The 19,717-nt window shown below is 33.4% G+C and overlaps 1 protein-coding gene across 20 annotated transcripts in view; it reads left to right on the top strand.

The window, feature by feature from the left end:
- The window catches only part of NBEA (neurobeachin), a 460,574-nt gene that overhangs the window by 159,053 nt on the left and 281,804 nt on the right, over window positions 1-19,717 (top strand). For 16 of the 20 annotated variants that reach the window (XM_085555204.1, XM_085555222.1, XM_085555202.1 and 13 more), the window contains 2 exons: window positions 974-1,069; window positions 13,212-13,650. In XM_085555204.1, coding sequence (XP_085411330.1) covers window positions 974-1,069; window positions 13,212-13,650 — 535 coding nt within the window. The remainder of the gene's footprint in view (window positions 1-973; window positions 1,070-13,211; window positions 13,651-19,717) is intronic. The other 4 variants (XM_085555249.1, XM_085555247.1, XM_085555257.1 and 1 more) reach the window with 1 other exon arrangement.

The following is a 19,717-nucleotide window of genomic DNA, read 5'->3' as shown; positions in this document are numbered from 1 at the left end:
AATGTGAGCTCTGTTAGTTTGAATGAGTGTGCTTTCGAAAGGGTGGTGATCATGGACTCCTTGCAGTCCACTGTGCTGGTGCTTGCATTTAAAAGCTACTGAAATAGAAAAAAGGAAAAAAAAAAAAAAAAAAAAAATCATTTGTTTTCCTTGATCTGTTTGTGGTTTTTCATTAGTAGTGTTATTTTCACTGGCATTCTTCAGCCTGAGTGGGAGGGAACCTATCAGCTGTCAGAGCCTATCAGAAATAAGGGATCCAAACTTTAATATACTTTATGCTACCAGTTCAGTAGGTTTTTTAGAACCCATGGGATTGTTGATAACTATACCTTCTGCACTGGAAGTGTTGAAAACAATAATTGAACTTGTCTGTGAATCTCTTCATGTATGTTTTTCTTATTGTATTAAATTTTTATTACTTTCATCATTTATGGAGTTTCTAATATTCATTCTTCATAGAATGTATGTTCCAGTTTATGTTACATTTACGTTTATTCATTGTTTTCCAACTAATTATTATGTTTTAATTTACCACTTATACATTATTTTTGAACTTTGTGTGCTTAAAGGCTTTCCATTTTGAATATAATACACAAATATGTAATATATTGACAATTGTGATAAATCATCTTTTTTTTTTTTTATGCCTTTGTGTTTATGGTTCTGCAATAAAAAGCTGCTAACTTTTGTGAACTTTTTTTACTCATAACTGTCTTCTCTGTATGTGCTGTGCATATATATGTCTTTTCTTCCCACCTGAATGTTGCTTTTTGAAGTGCCCTAATAATAGATACGCTGTTTCCTATCTCTTGACACAGAAATTGTTTTCTGCCTTTAGAAATGCATTTTTTCTATTGATAATACCAGATTTGCATGTTCCAATGAGATAGGATTTCTGTCATGGATCCACAGTGGACCAGGCCACACATGAATACTAGCTGGCTCACATTTGATTCCATGATTTTCTCCACAGTTGTGGTCATACCATCTATCCCTCACCCAAGTTTGAACCATGGATTCCTTGCCAAGTTAATTCCTGAGCAGAGCTTTGCCCACTCATTTTACAAAGGTAATATTAACATCATCTCCTAACCTGTTTGGGTGTTCTTATTTAATGTAATGTAATTCAAGAAATAACTGTGGTGTAATTGTTGATAAATAAGTATACGCCTCAGGTTACATGGAGATCAAACCTGATGACACCTTCAAAACTATAACTACATTTCTCTAGGAAACCTCTCCCACTTCTGCTACAATTTATTAACTTTACATCCTATGAACTAAATTTTATAAAAGAGCATTGAGGAGGAAAATGTGGATTTTGAAAATTGGACATACCTTTTGTTTCTGCTTATATTTTTACAATATTATTAGGTCCTTAAAAACAAAGTCAGGCCTATTCTAAAAACTACTGCATACCACATAAAGTATGTAGAGCTTTTGCAGTAGCATCTTCCCCCATATCTTTTCCTCTTCTTTTTCCTTCCTTTCTTGCTTTTTTTTTTTTCTTTTTTCTTGCCTTCTTGATGGTATGTAAAGCTTTGATATTTCTATGTACTGTGAATTATTTTATGCTTGTAAGTTAATGTGCTGTGCTGTGCTTTTCTTGAAAGAGATCGCTTCTGTGACCAGAGCAGCTATTATGTGTTTTGGGCCTGTTTCTGTTTGTTTGTTTGTTTCAAATGATACAATATAATGCAGGGAACGTGTTTTTCAAATGTCATTATTTGAAACAATGGGATATCAGACTGTAACATTAGCAATGTTTGCATGTATATTTCCTCATTTATTTGCATGCACAGTACTGTGAATGAATAAATGTGATATAGGTTAAAAATCTGGTGAAAATGTTCATGATGTAGTTTTGCAAAATCTCAGTGGGTAAACATATTGACTTATAAAAAAGCTGAGGAGATTTAAAATTTAAAATCCTGTTTATTAACAGAACTGTTTAACTTCTCACTTTACTAATCATGTAATTTGTGTTATTTATATCATATCCTCTTCTGAAAGCTTTAAAAAAAACCTCTATTGTCCTATACAAAAAGGGAAAAAATATTTTTTTTCCATTGTTCCATTTGCTTATGTCATATTCTTTGTTGTGTTATAGTTATATGGGTATGATTCAATCCATGGTTGATGATACTACAGAATAATAATACCTCATACCAGTTAAATCCTGCTTTTTTCATCTCCTTTTGCCTTTAAAGCATGTTTCTGTGTAGCAGTTATAGTATATTTTATTTTGGTTACCTTTTGCTTAAACATTGAAATTATTTAGAATGCCTCAAAACCTACAGTTATTAAAAAGAATTGAAGTTAAATTTAATACAATTTAAAAACTATTTACAAAATAACTATTATATTGCTCTTTGTACAAAGTTTGAAATATTGAAATTTGAAATAATGGGTGGCAAAAGGTGTGGATAAACAGTTTTTCTTTTCATCTACACGACATAAAGTAGATATAACAAAATCAGAAAGAAAAAAGTCTAAAAAATAGTCTTTTAGAATGGAGGCAGGCATACAAAGTCACAAAAATACTTCAGACAAAGCCTCTTTGTTTACAGATGTGTTCTCCATACTATTGCTCATTGTACTTACTTTATCTCAAATTCAAGTGAAATACAGTTTTGGTTTGGTTTGATTCTTTTAATGGTTCAACGGAGCTACAGAAAAAGCATGACTGAGATAAAGAAGAAACTGTACTGAAGAATTTGGCTTTAGGATCAAATTATTTGGTAAAGGAAATGTTATCTGTAGCTAGTTATTTTACTTACTGATGTCAAGGTACCCTTCAAGGTCTCAAGGTCCTCATCCTCTTATACACAACTGTTTATTAATCTCTAAACTGCACATGCCATTAGAGAAGAAAAGTTTCTGCTTTTTGAATTCTGAACACAGCCCCTCAGTCTTGAAAAACATTAGCAGGAACTGAAAACAAAACCAAAAGCAGATACCAACACTGTCAGAAGAGGCTTAAAGTCAAAACCTATTTTGTCATTTCAAGAATTTTTCGTTCCAGTGGCTTAGCCAGTCAGTTTCCTTTTAGTGATGTGACACACTTCCAGACTTTGGCAGCAAACATGTAATACATGAAAATTACTACGTAAAGTACAGTTACTTTCTAAGATAACGTAATATAGAGTGATTAATTTTAGTATTTAAAAGTCGCTATATGTTTTTAAAGCCAAATCATTTTTATTAAAATGTGAATAAAAATTCATTTGTTATGTGGAAATACAACATCTATATATTGTTCCTTCTGGATGACGCTAATTAGATGTAAAGATGCACTCTTTGTCTGTTTAATACTGCAAGTTGTATTATTATTGTTAGAACTGTACAAGAGTTTTCTGTGATAGGATTCCATGAACTTTTTGGCTGCTTAAAGGAAAATGATTTTTAGTAGATGGAACCTGTTTATAAGACCAGAAAACTCCAGGTGTGACTAGAATAGGAATAAAGATATTAGTAGCATTCAAGCAACAGAATGAAGCTATTTTTAGTGATGCTTTTTTCTTTTTACTGTGCAGTTGGCATTATTTGAGGCAATGTGAGACCATGCTTACCTCAGGGATGTTACAGTGTGTGATTGCTATATCCTTACATGTAACTGCGGCTGGTGTCAAGTACAGGTTCTGGGAATTCTAAATACCATTGTACTTGATGCTGAACATTTCATTTCTCATCATTTATAGAAGTTGGCCTTTCCTGGTTTATGGATGATTATATATATGTTTACTAAAAAGAGTAGTAGAATCTACTAAAAAGAGTTGAAAATATGTTTTGCGGGGATATATATTCTACTTGTAAAAGTTCACAGGCTAATGATTTTTTTGTTTGTTTGTGAACCCAGTATTTTTCACAAGCTATGTGTTATCTTATAGTGCTTAAAGGAGAAAGGGCACACCCAGAAAGAGGAAGAAAAAATAATAATTAAATGGTGTCCACTCTACCATTCTGTCATTGTGTTGAATGGCATCCACCTAGCATCAAAAAAGTTTATTTCGTTATAATTTTATATTCTGCTACATTTCTTTTCTGTCTAAGCTGATCTATGGGAAGAAGAAAAATGTCTTCAAAAAAAATGTTTTCATAGATTTATTATTTGCTGTACATTTGTCTCAAATGCTTGAATTTCTCCTATCACTTTCTGATAGATCTAAAGGATTTGTGATAGTTCTAAAATAATCTGAGTAAAGTTCAACCAAGTAAAATTTGTAAGACGAAAGCAAGCTCCTTTTCTGTCATACATATATGCATTAAGAGTCAAAAACAACCCTCCTTATCTCAGATTACTGAACTTCATCACTTTAGATTTTTAAATAAAATCTTAAATATAAACAAATTAAATTCCAAAGCTTAAAAATGGAGCTTTATACAGCACCTTGATTTACAGTGGTAATCTTCACAAAGGTATCGTGGCATAGCTCAGAAAGTTTTATGAATGAGTTTGCAGCCATACTCCACCTGGTGTTTCAAGTGTCAGATACTGAGTAATTCCTTCAGGTGTATCATCAAAGAAAAAGACATAAAACACACACATAACTCCTACTGTTGCCTTATTTATTCTGCAACATCTTCATACACTGTGTTATTCATGGCTGGATGCCAACCGCATAAATGAAGAGCTCGTATGATTGTAATGCTGACAGCTTGGCAAGTTGTCAGTCAAAGACAAATGCTTGTAAGGATACTCTGGAGAAAACTTTGTCTTTCTCATCTTCTCAAAGATACATTGTCTGTTTACTGCTCCTCCTTGAAGTTCAGAACCTGTTAAGACAGACCTTGGGCAAAGAGGATCTTTCCTGAAGGACAGAAGTTAAGTAATTTGCAAGCGCTGTCATACATTACTTCCTCTGTGTTCTGCAGTTCCCTAATAAAGTGAAGTCAGGTGAATCCTTATAAGCAATCCTGAGATAATGCAGTACATTGTGAGCAACTGTTCTAGAGAAAATTATTATCACAGGTTCAAATAAAAAGGAAAAAAAAAAAAAAAAAAAAAAAAAAAAGCAGATCAGAACTATTCTCTTGCTCCTAAAAGATATGTAAGAAACACAGTCCAAAAACATTAAATGTTGCCAGTCTTTCTTCTTTCTGTTCACAATATTAAAGAATTAGGACATATTAGACTTGGAATGTAATAACGGTTCCTCTGTATTTGTGTAGAATTCAAGATAGAGACTTCGGATCAACTTGCTGATTGACCTAAAATATTCCCTGGCCTACAGACAGGTTCATCATCAGACTTTTGATTCATCAGATTTCTCCAATTGACTGTGATTAAGATAGGTTCAATAATTAAAATATGGAGTTAGTAAAAATGGGCATAACACTGAAAAAAATGAGTTCTGTGATTAGTAGTCAAAACATCATTACCCGTCTTTGTCCCTTTGGTGAGCTTCCTTGTGAATTAAGGAAATTTAGTGTAAACTGATAAAATTTTTATTTCTAGAATGGCAACACCTTATATAGCTTAGAAAATACTCTTTTGTTTGTTTCTTTCCTCTCAGTTTCTGTGATAAGATTGGGATGTTTTCCCAAAATTAGCATGAAAATCTCATGCATCTGGCAGATGTGGAAGTCAAGACTGGAAAACTGAGAGTAGCCCTTTCACCAGACAGGGGGTAATCAGAGCATATTTCTAGAGCAGAAATGTTATCAGTGGAACATGATATGGGAATGTGATAGTCCTAAAATAATCTGAGTGAAGTTCAACCAAGTAAAATTTGTAAGACAAAACCAAGCTCCTTTTCTGTCATACATATATGCATTAAGAGTCAAAAACAATCCTCCTTATCTCAGATTACTGAACTGAATGGGAATCAGTGGAGTAGGACATGGAAAAATAGAGGAGCATTGTGGGTTTTTTTATAGCAACCAATCAGCCTTATTATATAAAAGAAAGTAACCTTTTCAAACTATGGCTGTGGATTTGAAAGAGTTTTGGTTATGATGGTCAGGATCACTGAGTTTTCTCAATTCTAGTCATTGTCAAAGCTGTCCTCACTTACACTGACAGTCTATTAGACTGTCCTTTCAACAGTACTTCCATGTCTCCAACAGTGGAAATGTGTGAATGATCTTTCTTTGCACATCAGTTGGGAGACTAAATTCCTGAGAACACAATTAGCACTAAGCAAATAACAGGAAAAAAAATCACTGTAAAAATTTGATTTTATCACTTTTATTTAGGACTGCTTTGGAAATAAGAACATTGTAATGGTTCAACTCAACTGGTATCATATTGTGCAGAGGAAAACAGTATGTGACTTATCACAATACTTTATCAAAAATTGATTGTTTTTTCATTTCCCTTGATACCACTGTCTGTTTTTTTTCCCAAAGCATTGTAAATGAACAGGTTTTTAAAGGTGTGTGCTGTGGATGGACTGAAAGCTATTGATTTTTTTCTATTATTATTATTCTTGATAGAAGCAGAAATTGCTTTTTCATCTGAGGAAAGTAAAACAGCAAGTTTTCCTGATCTTTTTGGTGTACAGTACCCTGAGTACTGTCCATTTGCTACACCATTTGTATTCCTAGTGTTGTAGCATGTAGATTTCCAGTTTATTTTTAAATTAACTGTTTAAGAAGGATAGCAATCTATCTACACGATATAGTACTGGACAACTCTAAGTTGCTCCTCAAAATACCCTTTGCCTCCACAATGTCCCTATAAAATTTGTTGCTCAAGCTTCCACAAAATCAAAGAATCACGGATTCTACAGATAGAATAGATAGAAGATCTAGTTGTACAAATGCATGTACCTATGAGGCATGGATGATAATCATGTGAATGTTACAGTTGAATTGTATTGAGTTTCTGCACCCAATTCAAGATTATTTACTGCTTATCTGTTTATAAAAAAATATATCCCACCTATTTATTTATTACTATATCATGAATGACTTATGGCATCAGAATATAGAGATGCACTTACATTTCATTATTAATCGATCGATCACTGCATGTGCATGAAGCAGGTGTATTTTTATTTTTTTTAATTTCAGGTCAATTAATGGTAATGTACAGAGTAGGGATGTTTGAAAATTCTTTCATTTTTTTCCAAAGCAGTTCTTAATATATATGTTTTTAGTATATCGTCACATGTTCATATTTGGGAAATGTTTTGTGCTTAACCGATTAATTTTTCTAGCTGCATAATGAAAACTGTGACAGATTGTTATTTTTTTATTAGTTTTTCAAGGAATGTCTAAACAAAAACATTTTCTTGTAGTGGATTAGAAATACGGGTAACTACAAACTCATCTATTTTTATTTAAAAATTTTTAAGAAAGGAGAACAAAGCAAACGTGGGCAGGAGGTAGACGCCTGTAATGTCCAACACACTGAGAATCACACCTTTATTCTTTCTCTCCACCATTTTGTCTTTTTCCCTTAGTACCTGTTCCTGTGATAGTTTTCTTTCTCCCATTGCACTGAAAAGAGGTTTTCATTATTTATTTGGGTTTTGAGTTTACGCAAGACAATATATATATACATATAAATAACAACATAGAATCTGATAAAAACCAGGGAAACTGACCTAGAAAAATGAAAACATGCTATCATATTGTTCCTAATTTTTATGTTTGTTGTTTTTTTTTTCCTGCAAATGCAGAAGTGAGTGATGTCTGATGAGTAAGGAAAGTGATAGCAAGGCAAAATCAAGACTTTAATTAAAAAGATTGCCTAAAAAGATCAAGACTTATGTGTTTTAGGTGTTGGTGTTTTATTTTTGTTTTATTTGGTTGTTTTTTTTTTTTGTTTGTTTGTTTTTTTTTAATATTCCTTCCTTGAAGAAGATAGAAGGAGCTGACTTAACTCCCTGCCTAAGTCCAGGATTGACTGTGGGGGAAAAACAAGATTTTAAGACTTATGAGGAATTTGAGCAAATTGGAGTAATTTCCAGTAAGCAAAAAAAGAAGACATGCACTTGCAAGTGTCCATTGGAGAAACAGTCTGTTAACAGCTCTGTCCTCTGCCATGCAAGATCTTTGTGACTGACTTCCCAGCCTTGATTTCATCATCCTGTCTCTCTTGCTTCATTTTGCTCCCATTTCAGAGCCTTTTTCTTCCACTGATGTGTTCAGCAAGATAAAATTCACTGATTCTCAGATAACCTTGCCTCAAAAATAACAGGATCCCATTAATTCCATTACTGAGATGTGGTCAATCTCGTTCATTAATGCACGATTATTGAATGAAGAGTAATACTGTCTAGGCTGCTGAAGCAAATATACATTGTGTGGTTGGGACAGAACCAATATGACTATATAGGGATTTGTTTTTTCTATGGCCTTTTGTAACTTCCATGTAGAAATGCCAGTAGGACCAAAGTGAATACAGAGAGGCTTGGAATGCTAATGTTTCTTCTAGTGTGATTCTTCTCACTGTTGTGCCTCAGCTTCTGACTGACTGTATTTCCATTGCATCTCCATTTTGTATTACTTCTTTCAACATAGCTTTAAATCAAATCCTTACTACTCTTTTATTCTGTCTTCACATTTAGTTCATTTCTGTACAATTTCTCTACTTCTCTTGTGCAAAAACTAGTAGTTCAGTGTTGCTAGGAAGAATATTTTCACCGTCTCTTTATAGCCTGGAGTTTGGCCATTGATTATCTGACTCAGCCACTTTTGGAGGAAGCTGTGATATCATGGCCTTGATGGCCTGAAAGCTTCTTCAGCCTGCAGTGTATGCCTCATGAAAATTTTTAGAATACTAAGGAGGAGTATTTGAAATGCACCTACTAAGGTAGTTTTATCAGCGCCATAAAAGCTGCACAGAGAACAGTGCATACTTTTTCCAGTGCCTGCGTTGACTGAAAGGTGGTAGCAACTCTTATACCTGAATTGCCCCTAGAGCTTCCATTAGCAAATGTTGGTACATTGCTTGCATCAGACATTTGTTAAAGACCTGGATAGTGCAGCTTTCATATAAATTTCGAAAGTAGTGTGTTCAGCCATAGTGTAAGCAGTTGAAGACTTTCAATGGCTTTCTTTTTCATCGTATTTTTGTGTAGAATGGTTTTTTTTGTTTTTTTTGTTTTGTTTTGTTTTGTTTTTTTTTAAATAAAGTTAAAAAGAAAAAAAAAGACTATAGGAATATATACACAATTTCTCCATTTTTAAGTAAATAAAGATTAAAACCAAAATATTTGGTGCTGTTGATTTTTTATAATGGCAAAATGTTATGTGTTTGCCACCAACATGAAATGTCTCATTCTGGAATAAATGGAGTAGGTTTTGCATTGTTCAGGCATTTAGAGGCAGTGAAATAACTATTTAGGTATCTCAGATAGTTAAAACAATTACAAAACACTTCATAAATCACAAGCAAACAAGATATTTTAGGCAAGGAGTGTGACGGATGAGACTACCAGATATACGATATGTCATTTAGTTGCCTTAAGCCCATATTTTTCCCATAATGTAGTAGATGAACTCATTAGTTACAATGAGAAACAGCAAGGGGAAGGCATCTGGCTTCCAACTGCGTGCTTCTGACAGGGTTAAGATCAGTAGATCTAGCAATGTTTCTGCTTTGTCCACTGACATGGCCTAGTGCTGCACAAAACTGATGAGGTTTGCTGAAAATTTCCAAGCTTACTGTCAGAACGCTCTAACTTCGACAGATGTAATCAGTTACACTTTTGCTTCTGTTTGTGTTTAAAATTATCAGTTTGCTAAGTTGATTTGAGTATTTGGGGTTTTTTATGAAAGCATAAGCATTGCAAGTTTAAGAACTTCAAAGCATAACAACACGAAGTACTGATCCCTTAGTCCTGAATTCTGAGAATAACAGACGTGCTACCCCAAATTATTACTGAAGACTTATGTATCTGCAGTGCTTCAGCTCAAATCTGTTGTTTTCTGTGACTCATTCTCAAGAGATTAGAATTTACTTACAGTAGTAGTAGTAATAATGAAGATGGCTACTATGATATGCATTTTTGGACGTATCTTTCTGAATTTCACAGAAACTACTTTGCAACTATACTTATTTGAGAAAAATTATTAATCAGTTCTATCTGTTCTAAATTTTATTTGGTTTATATTTACAAAATGTAAATTTGACATTTTAAACCCTTAATGAATTTGGCTTGCTGGTGTGTTGAAAACTGAGTTAATTCATTGTGTTTAGTAGTTATCACACATTGCTGCTCATAGTGGGTTTGCACATAAATTATTTTTCTGGAATTTGCATCCAAAAAAGTATCTGAGTAACTGCTGCTGAATACACTTCCAGCATTAATCTGGACAGACTCAGCCAAGCTCTTTTTTATTGTTTTACTGCAATAATAGATAGCTTTCTTTTGTCCAAGAATGGATCTGCATGGTGGCACTTCATCTTTCTCACATATGGCAGTGCGTACAGCTTTCCATAATGAAACTACCATAGTCTTCTCCAGTGCCATTAATACTGAGCTGTTTTAGGAATTACTTCTTTTCAGGAAAATTTGGAATCATGTTTGCCTTTTCCTTGACAGTGTAGTATTGGTAGCTGAATAATTACCCAGGGAATGTTCTGTACAGGCCCTTCTTATCAGTCATATTTTGTGACACTCTGGCCTTGCCAAAATTTCATTCAATGGCTGTATTTTTTATGAGCAACAAATACTAAGAAAGCTCTTAGTTTAGCCTTTTGGCATTCTACTCCATTATTACTTTCTACTCCAAAATAAATCTTGAAATATACCTACTGTTGAACTGTTGTAGTTACCCAGATCTTTGTTCCTCACCCATTTTGTAACAGGAAAAGAACGTTTGGTATTTTCCAGTCATATATGACTGTCTTCACTTACATTTCTAGCAAAAAATACATGCAATTACATCACTAGTGTCATAAACTGCATTTTTCAAAATTGATTTAGATTTTTTCCACAGTTTTGATACATTTAAATTTTACTTCTGGTTTTGTTGGGGCATTTGAATTTCCAGAATTACATTTCCATGAGCTTTACTGCCTCTGGTCTTGCATTGGACATCACTGACCTTAATGAAAATTGAGGTTAAATGTACCCTAAATCTGCCATATAATGTACCTTCATTTATGTATAGCCTTCTTCATTTGTGTAACAGTGGAGCCTTATTTTATTTTGTATCAATTACAATATAGCTTCATTTCACTTTCAGCAGTTTTTTCTTGCTGTTTACTATTGGACTTGAATAATCAGCAGATAAAGATGTATTAACCTTTCTTTCTTTTTTTTTTTTTTTTTTTTTTTCCTTATAAGTTGTCTTTTAAGCCCAAGTTATGTATTTGATTTTTCATCTGTTCTTTAAAACTGTAGTAGTGATCACTGAAAGAATATTTTCTTTGGGGATTTTATACTATGAAACTTTTTCTCAAGGAGCAAGAGTCAAAACGTTTAACTCCCTAAAGCTACAGACACTTTTTTTACATTCTACATAAGCAATAATAAATTGTCACTCAGCTCTTCAAGCTGTTTGTGGTGGAGTCTGAATTATCACAAAGTAGTCACAGCAGCATATACAGTGCTATAATTCCTGTAACTATAAACAAACATTTGTAAGCTGTGGTTTCTCTCCCAGCCTTTTGGCATTTTCTGTAGCCGTCTCCCTGAACAGGTAGAATATTCAGCACAGAGATGCAATTCCTGCTTAAATAGGGCAGCAGTCATCTGCTACTACCAGTCCTACTCTTCTCATTGGTTAAGAAGTGTTGTCTTTAGATGAATGAAGTTTAAAGAGACAAACAAGCAGAAAATTCATTAGGCTCATGCTGTGGATCAGATGTCCCTCTGTGCCAAATATGGGCAGTACTAAGTAGTTATGGATTTTTTTACTTCCTGACCGGCAGAGGCTAAGTGCATCAAATGCAGCTCATAAATTCTGTTTCCACTTCCTGCTTCAGAAAACAAAGCACATATCCATTTGGTAAGAAGTGTTTAAGGCAATTAGGAGCAAGAAAATGAGGATGTGGCTTCAGCCTTTATGGCTGTTAAAAGAAAACAATATACCATATAATGGGCCATTATGCTTCGTACTTTTAAAAGCTATTCTTTTATATCTGTGTCTGTTTATCAACACTTGTAAGTATGATTCATTTTTCAGTAGAATTTGTTCAAACATCTGTATAATTTTATGTGGAATTTTTTTTTCTGGGTATGTACACACACAGACATGTAAATCCTGGTGGTAAATGTGTAGATATTTTACACCCAATTGTATTACAGAATTAGTAATTATCTATGTGCTTGTTATTAAAGTTACATTCTTGATGGATAATTTGTTTGAAATAATTAGATAGGTTTAATCTCAGTATGTTCTTGAAATATTTTCCAAAATATCTAAAAATCTAAAGTATCTAAACTTAATATCTCCAAAACATCCCACAAAAAGGTGCACCTCCTTCATACACCAATGAGCTGCATTTTCTTATCAGTGCAACTGACTCAATTAAAATAACGTAGTCTTCTCAGTTACAAGATGTTGTAAAGTCCGTTTCAGTCTGGAAATGATCCAAACTCAACAGATTTAACTCTCCCATCTTCCCGCTTCCCATCTCTACAAAGCTGAGCTTATTTTGTTCTTATCTTTTGCCAGAATTTTTGCCTTCTGTAGTAAAGGGAGTTATTTAAGGAAGGAATAACAGCATCTTTTTTTTTTTTTTTTTTTTTAAATTTGTGTACAAATAGATTTAATGTAAATGTAATTAATTTAATGCCTTTAATATAAATATATGTTTGTAAAAATGTATAACATGCATTTTAAACAAAAGCAGAAAGAAAACTAAATGTCTAGCAGTTTTCTTTTGAATACAAGCTTAAGATTTGCTGTCAGCAATAAATATCCTTTGTTCTTATTGTAATCCTAAAGTATAAATGGTTGCATTTTTCTTTTACAGTTGTCTCTCAAGTGATACCTGTGTGCAATTTCTATCAGTTATGATTTTTAATGTCGTTGTTCCTAACAGTATGCTGGTATTTCATTACTGTACGAATTGTGTGTTGTAATATTAAAATGTCACTGAACTTGCACTTTGGACTCCCCCTCACAAGTCTTTATATATGCTACAGAGGTTTTGAAACCCAAATGTTTTGTATGCACAAATTTTCAGGTGTCAACTACTAAGATTTGTGAACTTTTTCTAACACAAATTTCTGTACTACAAAACTTCCTAATTATAGGGGGAAAAATCTAATTAAATATTGTTCAAACTCTCTATTTCACTGCAGAGACACCAACTGTGTTTCCAGAAAATATCAAAGATAAAGAAACACCAACGCCAGTTGAAGATATTCAGCTGGAAAGCTCTATTCCTCATACAGATTCAGGAATTGGCGAAGAACAGATGCCTAATATTTTGAATGGGACAGACTTGGAGACCAGCACAGGCCCTGATGCTATGAGTGAACTGTTGTCTACTCTGTCTTCAGAAGTGAAGAAATCTCAGGAGAGCTTAACTGAAAGCCCCAGTGAAATCTTGAAACCCTCATCATCGATATCCAGTATCAGCCAAAGCAAAGGCATCAATGTCAAGGAAATACTGAAGAGTCTTGTGGCAGCCCCAGTTGAAATCGCAGAATGCGGTCCGGATCCAATCCCTTACCCTGATCCTGCTCTGAAGAGGGAAGCTCAGGCTATTCTTCCCATGCAGTTTCATTCATTTGACAGGTATATGGTTGGATTCATTATTTTATATTGATTAAAATCAGAAGTTTGAAGAATTTTTCAAAAATTGTTATTCTGCCATTGTTTTATGTTCGACTGTTAAAAAATTGCTGCATTACTTCACCTTTTCTTTTTTTAGCAGATCGGACTGCATAGAATAAACAAAAGTGATTCACCTTCTTTTTCTCTGTCAGCAGTGAACAGAACTCCAAACTCACTGTAAAACAAGGCTGTTTTAAAGAAATATTATTGCAGTCAAATCTTTTTGTTTTCTTTTCAAACAACATTTTAGTGAAGAGGGAGAGTAGTATCTGGTTGAATATTCTTTCAAAGGCTTAAATCTTGGATCGATCACTGTACTTCTTTCATAGTACTGAGGTACTTCAGCCATGGCAAATGATTTGTATAGTCATCATGGAAACCAGACTTCAGTCTTTAATAAGGAAATATGCTGAAATGTAAGAGATTAAAAATGAATTGTTGAACATTTACACAAGGATTTCTTTTTCCTGCTTTTTGGTTGTAGATTCTAGACTCTAATGGAAATAGTTTACATTAAATATCCAGCCTGTCTCATTTATCACAGTTTCACTTCAGGGTAAGATGTGCAACTGACAACATTCTCCTAGGAGAAGGGCATCCAGTTTTACTGTGGGCTCAAAACTAAGCCATGCAAAGATTTACCTCATTTGCAGATGTGATTAAATTTTCTGATATAACAAGATTCCTGCAGTTTCTTTGTAAAACTTTTTTTATTTTTATTTTTTTTAATTTTTTTAATCTAAACAGAAAATAGGAGGAATAAAAGCTTAAAGATATAATATATGTCTTGAAACTTACAACACAGTTGTTAAAAAATCAGATCCTCCTGTAGTGACAAGAAATAAAATTCTAAAGGAAAGGAAAACTGAAACAATTGAACAGCTCTGTTATGATTTATAAGAACAAAAAAATCCATCTGCATTTGCAAAAGACCTACAAAAATGACAGAATTGTCTTCATTAAAGTCTTAAGTAATAACAATATGCAATCAATGTTTCCAGCATAAAGTAAACAATAAAGTGCAAGAAGACGTGTGAGAATTTTGGAACAAAAGTGAAGCTCTTTTTCATCATGAATTGCATAGAAAAGCTGATGGCTTTTGTCCGTATGTATAGACAAATACAGAGGCTGCTTTTCCAAAATAATTCAATAAACAATCAACATCTGTTGTCACAAAGAAGACTGCATTGAGATGGGAACAGTGGAAAATACCCTACTTGCAATGAATCTCACCCTTTCTAATGTTATTTTAGCTCTTATAGCCATTTCAGAGGAAACCTACTTAGCAAGTGCTTCATTAAGAGAATATTTCTTGTTCATCAGACTGCATATGTTAATTTTAGGCTGAATTCAGTGTGAACTAAAAAATATTCTTTTCTCTCTGGTCAGGAGTTTTTCTTTCATCCTGTGTGAGGAGCCATCATATTCCAAAATTTCAGACTTTTTTTTTCTGTACATTAAGGAGTAAAGAAATTTATGCTGAATGCAGAATTACTAGCACATAACTGTAAGGACAAATAAATAAATAAATAAATAAGGAACCTATTCAGTTAAATTTCTACCTTGGTTATTAAAAAAAAAATAAAAAATACTCCATTCAGATGTTTATTGTTAATTCAGAAGAAGCTGAGTTCACATGGTGGCGTATTACCCCATCAGATGTCTTTGTGGCCTTTAGAGGGAGCTTAACATCAAAATGACTGGAGTGATGAGTTTAAATTCCTGAAGTACAGCTTTATTAAAAAGCATTAAATACTATGTTGAGAGGATTGCATCAGGTTGACTATAACCTCTATTTCGTGTGAGCACGAAAGGGAAATTAGATTCTTCTTGAAACATGGTGGCTGCTTACATATCGTGAGCATCATTTTAGATGTTCAAAAATAGTTCTGTAGAATTGTTTCAGATGTGCTGTATGTCTGGAGTTTACACATTTTGACAGACATTTCATACTTAATAGGTTCACTTGGGACTTAGAAGCTTTGGGGTTTTCTTTCGTTGCTTGCTTTGTTTGCTTGTTCTTATCTGTCCTCTTACACTGCTGACCAAGTTGTGATTCTGTTGTTACCCGTACAAAGGATACAGCTTTATTTGCATTTGGTAGCAGTGTATGCTGTGCCATGTCAGTCTTTGGTACTATTTATTTTTTCAGGAAAAAAAAAAAAAAAAGTAAAAAAAAAAAAAGTAAAAAAAAAAAAAAAGTTAAAAAAAAGTAGTTGTTAAAGCTGGAAGAAAAAAAAAATCATTGCATTGACTTCATTAGGACATTATTTTTTTTCCTCTTTAATAGAACATGTTGCTATCTGATTTTGTAGGTTGAGATAGATTTTATTATAACCCACAACTGTGAAGGAGACATTGTCAGGTTTAGGGCAAGTCCCACAGGCTCAAGAAACCATTTATTACTACCTCCACAATTGAAGGGGTATTATTAAACTCCTGGCATCTTCATAAAAACACGGGTGTTCTTAGCCTACAAAACATGAACTTGCAGTTTGGACCTCATGACTATATCTCTGAATGCTGACCATTGTTTATGCGTTGTTATCTGCCTGCTTTGCTTATGGTTTCAAAGTAAATACATGAATTTTCTGGTAATCTCTAGAGGCAAATATAGTGACTTCTTTGCTTTACTTTACAAAGTTGCAAAGGAGAAGCAGATTGAGATCCCAACCCTGAAATTTTCAAGGGGGTTGTGCAGCAAATGTTCAATAATAGTTCAATAATAATATATTGAATTATATATGAATTATATTATATATATATGAATTTATAAAAAAAAAAAATGAAAAAAGTTACAGGTTAGTTGCTTGTCAGTGTATTTTCATGTAAATAGACTCGTGTTTACCAGAATAAACTAATAATCAAAATAATACATACTGCATATTTTTTAGAAGCTAACGCTATGCCTTTGGACCATGTTTTTGTAGGCTCTATTGCTATTGCAGTAGTTTATGCAGCTTTTGGTACTTCACTGAACCTTGTGGCCACTGGTCATGTTTATGCTCTCTGGGGAGAATCGTGACCAATAGAGTGTATTGTTTTGCCAGATTTTATTTGTTTCAGTTCAGCTTTTTTGTTGGCTTTTATGAAGCACATGCAGTCATTCTGCATTTATCAGCAAATCAAGATTGCAGAAATGTATTTTTCACTTTAATCAAAAAGTATTCCGAGTGATTTTTATTATTATTATTTGTTTGAAGTTTACATTTGGATGGCTACGTTTCATAGAAGAGTTGTAGTAATAAATAATTACTAGAAAATGAAGAACATCTATGTTGTTTTAAAGGCTTTTTGTAGCTATAATTGCTTATTTTATACGTAGGTAAATAACACATGAAGTGAACTCCAGTAAATAGCATTCAAATTAAGAATTCTATCTTATCATTTAACGTGATGCATTTTGCTTTGTACGTTCTTGCAGTTGCGCACTGGTTATGTGTTCACAGGAGTCACTGTCTAACACACTGCAGTGCATTTTTAGTATTTTTGCAGTTATATATGAAATATAAAAGCAGAAAATATGTCCAACATGTTTTATCGAGCAGGACTTCTGCGCAGTTAATGTATGCAGCCGTTCAAGCACTATCGAATGTAAATGATGAGGTGATATTGATGAAAGGAGGGGATTGAGGTCTCAGGGGGCGCTGATGACGGATTGAACAGAAGCGGCCTTGCCCCGAACGTAACTCAAGTCTGTCGTCTTCACTGCTCAAAGCCATAATGGGAGGTGGCAGTCTGAAATGAGTTGCCACGGCAAAGAGTATTATTTTTGAAATGCTTTCACACAAATCACTAGGCTCTGCATACAACTTAGTTTCATGCTTTAATGTCATCAGGAGGCACAAATTGGTGTGTCTAATTGTTTGCCACCTGCCAGCAAAATGAGCTGCCAGCCAGCCAGACGGGTTTGATTGTCTGTCAGTGATTCAATAGATTGAGAGTGACAACATCAAAAATTTCACTTCAAACTCTGGAGCTCTGAGCAGCTTTTCAGAGACCTCTTCACCACAAGTGCTTCTGGACAACTGCATTTTTCAATTAGTTTTCAATATATTGCTGCCTTCTGCCTCATCTGTCTTAAGGTAGCTGTAATTACATTATGAGCTATATAAACAGCTTTCTGGGGCACGTGAGCCCAGATTCTCAAAGTTATGACATGTCTTTTAATGTCAAACTGAATTCCTTGAAAACGGCATCCAGGATGACATTTTTAGAAGCAAACACAAAAGGGTTATTTCACCTAGATTTGCAACTAATGGGGCATAACTCACAGATAATTCCTTTGTGCATTCTTATCTTCCATCCAACAAAAATCAGTATCTGTTGTTGATTTTAGGGTTTGGGGATTTTCTTGGGTTTTAGTCAATTTGAATTTGTCCCACTAGAAAACTCAAACCACAAACATTTGTGAATTTATTTTTAATTCTACCCAGGACTGCATTCTAAAGTTTACATTTATTTATTTATTTATTTATCCATTCTACTTTTTTTCTAATAGAGAGCTATTAGAACAAAGCTGTTTTTGAAATTGAGAATGCTCTTGGTTGTACCTATCATTTATTATTCTTTCAAACTGAGATAATTTATATATATTTTCTGTAGTTAGTAGAATCATTCCAATAGGAAGCATTCTTGTGTAAGTTGAAAACATTGAATTCCTGGAAGTAAGAACAGTTATTTTTCTCTCTATTAAATATCTTGTTTACCTTTAATCATGACATTATTGCTTTCTAAGTTGGAATATTATGGAGTTTTATAGTTCAAATGCTCGGTAAATTCTTTAAAACCACATCTTGAAATATTTTGAAGGACCCACTTTTGAAGTATTTTAAACTTCTTTTTTTTTTTATAGTTGGTTTTTGGTTTCACACAGAAAAGTGGCTTAAAGGTGGATGGTAGAGAATAATAGAGAATCACTCATATTATATCTTATATGATACAGAAGGTGGACATTTGGTGAGACTCAGTCAGGATACATGTTCTGTCAGGTAGCTTGAAAAAAGAAGGTGTTTTAAAATTACATTTAAATCAATAACTATGTTTATTATATTTAGACTATATTTGGAAGTATTACAGTCTCTATGTTTTGGTAGAATCTATGTGTATATATAAATTTTACTGATCAACAGAAAAAAACAACAGTGAGAAAAGGAAGAGGAGAAAAGATTACTTTATATAGTAAACAGTTGAGATCACTCTATTTTTTCCTAAAGTAGCAGTTAAAATACATCCAAAAGAATAGGAATTTTGTTTTCAGATCCTGTTAAATAAAGAAGGGAGCTGAAATTGCATTGTCTGTATTCCTGGACAGTGTCATAGCCTCTGATGTACTAAATAAAATGGAGGAAAATGTGGGAGAGCTACTCTGTCCCAGCTGTTTATTTAGAACAACTTCATCCTGTGTTTATTAATAGGTTCTAGTTAACCAAAATTTGGTAAGTTAATCCTTGATTGTTTTTCATTAAGCTGTTATCATGTTCCTGTTGTTCTTATTTGGCAATCTGTGCACAAGTAGATCTTTAAATATTCATTTTATAACCTCTTTGGTCTGCATCTTTTCATATTCAGTACATGAGACTGTAGCTGTAATGTCTCTGAAGTTTAGGTATGCTTTATCAGGAGAAGCATCATTTTACTCTATCATATGATTCAGTAGATAGGTAGCTGAAAATTATACTGGATTTCTGCCTCTTTTATTTTATTTATTATTTTTTTTTTCCCCCACCTGCATAGACCTGTATAAAATTGATGTTAAATTTGTACTGACTTTTAGAGAACTGATGCTTTTTAGTGCTTGATTTTTTTTTATATTTTATTTTTGTTTACATCATGGATACAAGATTAAGTACTTTCCCCTGTCCCAGACATCTCATGTTTGCCATTATTTTTTTCTTTATTCGGTTATTTTTCAGGCACTTAATATATGACATTTTACCTTACTCTCTATTCAGATTCTTCAAATTCATTACATTAGCAGAATTTTCAGTTTATCTGTTCAGCCATGACCATTCATCTTTCTTGATAG

This window comes from Coturnix japonica, chromosome 1 (assembly GCF_054131305.1).
Source record: "Coturnix japonica strain WE chromosome 1, WE-NBRP24, whole genome shotgun sequence".
In the NCBI taxonomy this organism is placed as follows: domain Eukaryota; kingdom Metazoa; phylum Chordata; class Aves; order Galliformes; family Phasianidae; genus Coturnix; species Coturnix japonica.
Note: the sequence above shows the minus strand (reverse complement) of the source record. Positions and strands in the feature narration are given on the sequence as shown.